This window comes from Hoplias malabaricus, chromosome Y, assembly GCF_029633855.1.
Source record: "Hoplias malabaricus isolate fHopMal1 chromosome Y, fHopMal1.hap1, whole genome shotgun sequence".
Lineage (NCBI taxonomy): Eukaryota > Metazoa > Chordata > Actinopteri > Characiformes > Erythrinidae > Hoplias > Hoplias malabaricus.
In genome coordinates this window covers 3499688-3508815 of record NC_089820.1, presented here as the reverse complement: position 1 = coordinate 3508815, position 9128 = coordinate 3499688, and the positions used below count along the sequence as shown (strand labels likewise).

The window sequence follows — 9128 nt, the reverse complement described above, 5'->3', positions numbered from 1 at the left end:
AATGGAAAATTGATGTTTAATTTGCTTTTTTATTTGAAATATAATTTATTGATACACATTGATCCAGTGTGGTGTGGGATATCTGTGCACACACACTAAACTCAGAACTGAGGCAAAGGCAGGCATGTAGGAGACAAGACAGCTCTCAGTCAGGACACACACAGGGCTGGGGTCAGTTCCCACAAAGAGGCAACTCAGCAAGGTGAAGTTGTTTAATAATTCACAAATTCTGTTTGAAATGTAAACCGCTGGGTTTCAGCCACTTTACTGAAATAGCTGAGGAGCACTAAATGAAACCTAAATGGATTCAGTGACAATGTCTAGAGAAAATAAAACGTAAAGGACCCCAACCCTAAAGTGCCACACACTTCACAACTTTTTGACCATTTATAAGCCTTGAAAAGCTCCCATCCCTAATATAAAACCAAAACTTTAGTTACTGTACAGTTGAAGTGTGGAAACAATGAACAGAATAAATGAGTGGTGATTAAAAGAGTTGTGTACAGGAGGATTTCACTGTGGCTCTGGAGGATATCCATGTTCAGTCTCAATTAAATCAAAGCCTTAAGTAGTCGAAGAATTGGAAGTTAAAATCCTTTACAGTAAGCAAATAGTTGCTGTTACACCCTAACCTTTATATGTTTTTTTTCTCGATCTTCTACAAATGCCAGCTGTCCTTGGCAGTGGGTCATATTTCACAACCAATGGACAAACAGAGATTGTCCAAGGAATTATTTATGAGTATGTCAGACACATTTTGGAGATAGAAGGATTTGTTACTACAGGGGAAAAAAAAGACAAATGAACTAGACCAGGGCCTGGATTGTTACAGCTTCAGAGTTAAATTTCCGCTATAGGATCTGTTCCTGTTTAAAAAGCCCAGTGTGTAAACAACGCAGAATGGTAATGGGATACAAATTTCATAACCATTTACTTCAAATCAGCACCCTTTTATATCAGCCAATTTACTTATCGTGAACTCTTCTTCCAGTATTGGGATAGTAATAAAGACAGGCTAAAAATTTAACAATCTTCTTGTTTTCAAGACGTTAATTTGGCAGTCTGTAAAAGCCATTACAAGTTCTATGTCACTTAAGAGTGTGTAGGTGTGTAGAGCAGACTGAATCCATACTCAAGTGAAAATGATGTTATATGGATAAAATACTAATACAATAAAAGTATTTTGAGTGGCAGTACAAACTACTTCAGTACTGAGTAAATTCTAAAAATGAAGTGGAGCTTCTTAGAACAGCCCAGGGACTGAAGTATGTTTGGCTCTGTTCTTTTCTTTTTGGATCCTTTTGGTCTAAAATAATTTGGTCCAAAGCTCCAAAGTCTGTCTCACTAACAAAAAAGAAACAAACTGAACAGAAAAAAGGGGAACTGGTGACAAAACATGAATGGTTAAAATGGTAAAACGTTGATTGATTTACTAAGTAGAAGTACTGGGAATGAAAACTCAGGAAAGTACAAATCCTATGAATGTTTTACTTAAGTATTTGACTTGAGTAACGGTACCTTGATACTCCGCATCTCTGCTCAACATCAATTTCTGACCTGGTTGCAAGGTTTAATTTAATGCAGCAATGGCAAAATGCTGAGTGGAACTTTGTCAGTATGGGCCCTAGTAAATCAGGGCAATTTCACTTAAATTGATCAAATAGAAGCCACTGGGCCACTGGTTTGTTGAAGAAGACTATATTCTCCTGGTAGAATCAAAGACCTTTGATATGCTTAATGCTAATAAATAATAAACAGAGTGAAATTCACATCTCATACATTATTAAAGTGATCATCAGTGACACTGCGTTAATTGGGAACACCATACTAACACACTTGGATCCTGGTGGGCAGAAGGAACCCACTGAATGCCAGAGAATATCAATTATATGTTGGAGTGGTCAAAATGACAACGGCTTTTGTGTGTACAACACATTTCATTCCACTTCACAGCGATAATGGCAGCAAAATGAACTGTGGGCCCTAGGTGGGGTCATTAAAAAAACTTTTTAAATTTAGATTATGAGCTATAATGCTCTGTGAAATCAAATCTCTGGCAAAGTCGTCCTGTTCTCACTCTATCGCTTCATACATCCACACTACTGCCCCTGCTGTGGTCAGTTAGCATAGTGCAGTGTTACTCAGGATGATTCAATTCCTCTAGCTCAGGTCTCTGATTCAGGTTTGGACCTAATTGCTATTTATACAGACCAATAACAAAACATCAGTAAGGGCAGAAAAGAGACTGTCCTCATAAATGTTTTACACAGTATACCATCTCCATTGTTTCTTGGCGTCCAGTCACAGAGCTTGTAATGGTTTCCATGAAAAGGGCATAATTCATGCGGCAGTTACTTTGTTGTAGACTTTGAAAAACGTGGCCTAGCAATGGTAAATTAACATCAGGTCCAATAACTAAAATGGCATCTTCAAAATGTTTTCATTTCTTATTTTCTGATAAATGGACTGAATAATATTAGTCTCACTTCTTTGACCTCTCTGGACATTCACCTGAAATTTGGTAAAAGGGTCTTAAACATTCTGGTGTGTGGTGTACTGGTAACGCCACTATCCTCTATGCAGCAGACTACATTTCATTTACCCGCCTAGGCACCCACACACCAATAAGCGTCCTTGGGTAAAACTCCTAACGTGCAGTTACCCACCAGTGTAGCCTTATTAGAACTGTTAAGTTGCTCTGGGTAAGAACATCTACTAAATGCTCTAAATTTGCTCCTGACCTTCTCCACTTAACATCTGACAGAATGACTGCTTGATCTTCATGACTGTCTTGCCCCATCACAAAAAGACGTTTAGCAAGTTCCAGTGTTAAAAACCTTCCTTACACAACTCAATTAAGGGCATTTGTTTATCAGAGAGTACCTATAGCCACACCTATAGTACTATGCCGAAGTTGAAGACCATCCTTTCCAAGAAGTAATACTTTGAGTTGCACTACTGGAATTTGGAAAGATTTTTTTACATTTTCCTTGGACTCACCCCTTTCCCAAGAATGTGGATTATTTCACATCTAATTTCCTCAGGAAAGAAAAGAGAAATAAAACCAATACTGCTAATAATATCACACCTAGTGTGAGAAGCCTTTATGTTATTTTCTGGTAAATAGTATTTACTGCTTTGCTTTTTCTGAAGATTAAATAAATAAATAAATAAATAAATAAAGGTTGGTCTTTGACTTTGGCTCAGTATATAATTCATTTTCACACATTTACCCCAAATGCAGCTTCTCCATGGGGGAAATAATAGATAAAACAATGTGATTTAGCCGTTCAGCATAACCAGCTAGTGGTTATAGAAATCATCAGGTGTAGTCAATAATTACAATGCACTCATCCATAAGAATCTCTTTTTTGGACCCTGTAAGACATCAGTTACAAACTTAAAAAAGACCTGACATGGTTAACAATGAATGCAAGCTAACGGGTAGCAGTTAGCTTCACCTTGTTCATGTAATGCTAACTGGCTTCTACTAGCTTTCATTTGTTAGCAATGCTAGGTTTTTCATTTGTTTGGGTTTTTCTTTTCTTTTTTTTTTTTTTAATGGATGGTTGCTTTGAACTTGAGCACTTGTCTGAACTACTAGCTAACACGCAACTCGCATTTCCGAGTTGATTTTTGACACCCATTCCCAGCTAAAGAAGGCTTCCCCAAGTCCTGTCATCGTCCTTTGTGGCAGTTTGTCCTGGGTCATGTGACTCGATGGAGGACTCCAGTTTTTTTCCTTCAATGTATTCACATCTGTTATGCCACTGCCCTCTATGTTTTGCCTTCTTTCTTGTCCCCCTCCATTCATCCCTCTCTCAGTTCTGTGATCCGGAGCTGGAGCGAGGGATCGCGTCAGGGCTGTGGCTGGATCCTCTGCCCATCATCTCCTGCCCCCACTCCCTGTGGCTGGACTCCTGCAAGCCGCGGCCCGTGGTCTCGATGGGCAGAGCACACGAAGCTACCGCAGCTAGGAGGCAGCAGCAACAGTAAACTGACAGCGTCAGGTACACAGACGACTCCAACATCACCTACAGGATGGATGGTGGAGGTAAAGGTGGTCTTATTATTAATTAATGATTCAATTTAAACTAACATTTAAGCTATAATTTAAAACATAATAAAATAATCTATGTTGAATAATACATTTTTATATCTAAAAAACTACAAGACAAATCCTAAACCAAACCGCTCATTAAGAATGCAAAGTATATTCACGACTATTCATTCGTTCATTCATTATCTGTAGCCGCTTATCCAGTTTAGGTTACGGTGGGTCCAGAGCCTACCTGGAATCATTGGGCGCAATATCCATGACTATGCAAATTTTAAACACACTCTAACATGCCTGTTTCCAAACCAGCCTCTATGTGTTTGGACAAACTAAACGAATGGCAAAATAATAATCTATCACTTTTGCTGAAGCATGAGTCCACACCCTCACCACCACTTTTGTCAGATTAAAACCATACTAAAATATGCCAGTCAGGGGTCGGCAACACACACACAGATGAACACGTAGATGATTTTTCAGTCAATCACAACAAATGTATCAAATAACGTCAGTGACAAGGGAACGCAACAGATTTGAAAAATGAGCGAACAAGGTGTGTGAGTGAGAGTGTAGGAACTCAAGGATTTATTTCCATACTGTAGGCCTAGTTGTAGAGAAAATGTAGAATTTCCGGAAGTTATAATTGGTCGTGATTGTAATAAACACAATAATCACAAAAAAAATAATTTTACTTCTGCATCCGGGAACACCCCCACTTTTGTAAAGCTTGATACACCTTTTTTTCTGTTCCCCCACAATCAGTACAGACTTTTTCTAATTCCATCCATCCATCCATTATCTGTAACCCTTATCCAATTTTAGGGTCGCGGGGGGTCCAGAGACTACCTGGAATCATCGGGCGCAAGGCGGGAATACACCCTGGAGGGGGCACCAGTCCTTCACAGGGCAACACAGACACACACACATTCACTCACACACTCACTTTCAAGTCGCCAATCCACCTGCAACGTGTGTTTTTTGGACTGTGGGAGGAAACCGGAGCACCCACGCGGACACGGGGAGAACACACCAACTCCTCACAGACAGTCACCCGGAGCGGGAATCGAACCCACAACCTCCAGGTCCCTGGAGCTCTGTGACTGCGACACTAACCTCCTGCGCCACCGTGCCGCCCTTTATCTAATTCAGTTTCATTTAATAAGGTTTTGGTTGTTAACATATTGTTACTGACCAATTAAAAACATTTATCTCAATGTTTGACTGTGTTTAATTTACTATAGTGCACACAATCACAATTTATTTCTTAATTAATTTTTTTTAATTGTATTTATATATATATATATATATTTTTTTTTTTTTTAAATTAATTTTAAATTTCTTAATTATTTCTTAATTTTGGTCAATACAATATTCCGATATCGATATGAACAATAGAAGAACCACAGAAAATCTGGCAATAACTGAAAGCAACTTATACATCATCTTCAAACAAAAACCTTTTGGATTTGTCAATATTAAAGGCCAAGCACCACTTAATGGACCTCCATGAATATTTCACATTATTTTAGTTACTGACAGATATAAGTATGAATTAAAATGAAAATAGCAGCTTAATTTGCTTTAAAACTGACAATTTTATTAAATCGATGTTAGCTTAATTTATTAAATTAAGCTAACGTTAACTAACACCAACTAAAACAGGCGAAGTGAGTGTCCTTACCCTGTTTACCTCCATGTTACAGAGGCTCTTGAACACCTTTCGTTGGTGTCCTTACATGCCCATATTGTTGGAAAAGCGCCAGTGAAATGAGCTACAGATAACGGAGTGAGGATGGTTCTTTCCAAAGTGCCCGTTTAAAGTGGACAAATTTAGTCCATTTTCTGGATATTTTGGGATCTTTGGGCCATTTGTTCACAGATGTCCCACTGTACATTGAATGATTGCAGCCAAAAACAACACACCTTTTCATCATTTTGCATTAAATTAAGTGCAGCTTCTAGAGTTGTTGTCCACCATCTACGTCACAGGCAAGACGCCTATTAGAGTTTCCCAACACCGTCTTTTCAACCTTATTTCTTGAATTACTAAGAAATAACATGTTTTCTGACTATCAATAAACACAAGTTAGGAACTCAAATTCCACTGTATTTATTTGTTTGACACTTTCATAGAGTTGGTGCTTAGCCTTTAATATTTTTAAACTAAAGTTTAGTGCAATGAACGTCAGTCAGTGACAGGTGCTGTAAATAATTTATATTGAAATATTGAAAATGTGCATAAAAATCACATCGTTGTTATTGAAACATGTTATATTGTGATATTGTCACGAGGGTGTGATGAGTGGATTTACGGATGCGGACACACTCGCTACAACACAGAGTTTTAATAAAGAGATAACAAAACAAACGAACTTAAAGTTAAACACGAAATAACAACTAATAAACATAGGAAAGAGCAGGAAACAGGGCAAGCTAGAGACCGAAGACGAAACGAGAAACGAGAAAACAAGCTAGAGAAACAAACACTACAAAACACAAACGAACTAGAGGGTAAACACAAATGAGGCATGAAAGGAGTAAGAGAGACGGGCAAGAATGAGGATATAACAACTAGGAAACAGAACGAAACATAACACAAACACAATACAAACGACACGACTTCACTTGAACAGGGCAAAACTACAAATGACAAACAACAACGAAAACAAAATGACCGATCCCAGGAAGTGAGGGAAGAGGACTTAAATATGCGAACTAATAAGAAACACCTGACACATAACGAAAGACAATGACAAGGAGGCGGAACAAAGGTGGAGCTAGAGTGAAACGAGGGCAGAGATAGGAAAAACAACAAAGACAGAGCCACATGGAAGGGGAAAATAAACAAGAAAGTGCCAAGATGTGACAGATATATATTGATAGTGAATTACTGTCCTGCCCTAGTTTACTACAATCATTTGAACACACCAGATGTCCTTCACATTTTGTGGGCATAAAAATGAACATCTATCATTACTTCATGATTAATAATTAACTTTCTTAATGGTTTTGCACTTAGTGGACTTTAAAGGCAGACTGAGTTAATGTCTAGTGTAAAGTAGTTATGAAGTTGTGTTGAGGTACCTGAGCCACAAACGGGGTGATCAGAGCTCCCACCCGGGCCATTCCACTGCTGGTGCCGAGACCAAGTGCCCGAGTCGCAGTGGGATACACCTGTAGAAATCAGCAGAGATAAAGACATAATGTAATTACTATTGTCCTCTAATATTGTCCTCTATGAAATATAAATATTGTTATCATTTTAGCGGGACACATGGTCTTTCTACCTGACGTCATGAGATTAGACAACAATTAAAAATATGGATGTCAAGTAAATTCATAGCTAAAGTGATACACAATAAAATCAACAAACAAATATGCATAAATTAAAAAAAAAAGAAAAAAAAAAACCCATAAATGACTAGTTGAACAGCATGTCCAATAATAAAATAGTCTAAATTTCAGGAAAAAAAAATACAAAATTACAAGGAAATGTCTACTATGACACTCCCAATTGTCGACCAATGGATGAAGTTTCTGCATATGGAGCACATGACCCTGCCTTTGAGGCTACAGAAAGAAAGATCTCTTTCTAAACTCTGGTGCAAATGGGTCAATTTTCTTAGCAATAAAACAAAAGATGCAACACACGTTAAAATTTTGAATATTGACCTGATGAGATATATATATTTAATATGACGTAGTAATATATTCTTCCTTGGACCACTTTTGGTAGGCATTAATTGCTGCATATTGGCAACAAGTCCCACTTTTTTGTTGATGAGATGCTCTTCCCAAAATATTTTGACCATCACATTTCAGCCATGGTCAAAGCCGCTTAAGCTTGCTCATTTTTCCTGCTTCCAACACATTAACTTCATGAACTGAGTGTTCACTTGCTGCCTAATATATCCCATCCCTTGGCAGGTGCCTTTGTAATGTGATGCTATTCAATTTAGGTCTCAGTGGTTTTAATATTGTTGTTGATTGGTGCATACTGTACTCTGTACTACAGCTTAACAGCAGCAAGACTGCAAGATGTGAACATACCTCTGGAGTATACACATAAGCTGCCTGGAAGCCTCCAGCAATAAAGGCCCTCGCAATGAAGATCAGAACCGTTAAAGAAGTCCTGCAATAAACAATCAGAAATTTCACATACTCAGTCAAAATGTTTTTTTTTAGGAACAATTTTCTAAATGTCATTATTGGTGAAATATGTCACAGATTTTACACAAACATTCAATTATGCACAAAGAGCTTGGATAATCCTCATAGAAAACATGCCATGGGACTTGCAGCATTAGCCACTTCAGGTCTCCATGTCCACGATCCTTAGAGATATGTACATTCCCCCATATGGTGTAACACGGTCTCAGAAAAGTTTAAGTAGCAAATATGTACAAGTTTCATTATTAATACCCTTGAATATAATAATCTTCTTTTGGCCATGTTGTATATTTAGGAAGAATAATGTTCCAAGGCTGTTCAACATCTTGTAGTGTCCTAACACCATGACACGTTGTTTTTTTCCCCCTTTTGTCTCCTGTCTACAGAAATAGCACAGCTACAAAATTGAGCAGAAAAAAAAGAATTTCACAAAATCCTTCATGTTGATGTCCACATTTGAACAATGAAAATGCATGCTCTATTTTTTCAGTCTTGCCCATCAGTGCGGTCAATAGTATAAATATTAAAATTGACTGTCACGTTTATAATATTTTGAATATGAAGCCACGTGTCTAAATACATCAGTAAATGCGCAATTGCTCCAATGTTTGGAAAATTTGCTCACTACCGACTGCCAACATCTCGGCATCAATGATGCAATTGCTCAGAAGCCAAATGAAGTGAGGTCTATTTCTTACTGCCAGTCTGAACAGAAGGGCTAGTGGGTGACGTCTGACTTAGGGCTCATGTTTGCATTGCTGTCCACTCTATTGGTCAGATCAGATCATAACCGACCAGAATCATGGTAAACAGTAGAATATATACTCACTGGACACTTCATCAGAAATCTCTCAGCTGTAGATGGCATAGAGTTAAAGGCCTAATGGTCAATTTCTGGACA

The 9128-nt window shown here is 38.0% G+C and overlaps 1 protein-coding gene across 2 annotated transcripts in view; it reads right to left on the bottom strand.

The window, feature by feature from the left end:
* Positions 1 to 29: 29 nt before the first annotated feature.
* LOC136678001 (synaptic vesicle 2-related protein-like) overlaps positions 30 to 9128 on the bottom strand; it is a 28505-nt gene continuing 19406 nt past the window's right edge. For both annotated transcript variants that reach the window (XM_066655747.1, XM_066655746.1), the window contains exons 14-16: positions 8108 to 8189; positions 7142 to 7231; positions 30 to 4034 (exon numbers count right to left, since the gene is read on the bottom strand). In XM_066655747.1, the coding sequence (XP_066511844.1) occupies positions 3822 to 4034; positions 7142 to 7231; positions 8108 to 8189 (385 nt within the window). In that variant the 3' untranslated portion in view covers positions 30 to 3821. The remainder of the gene's footprint in view (positions 4035 to 7141; positions 7232 to 8107; positions 8190 to 9128) is intronic.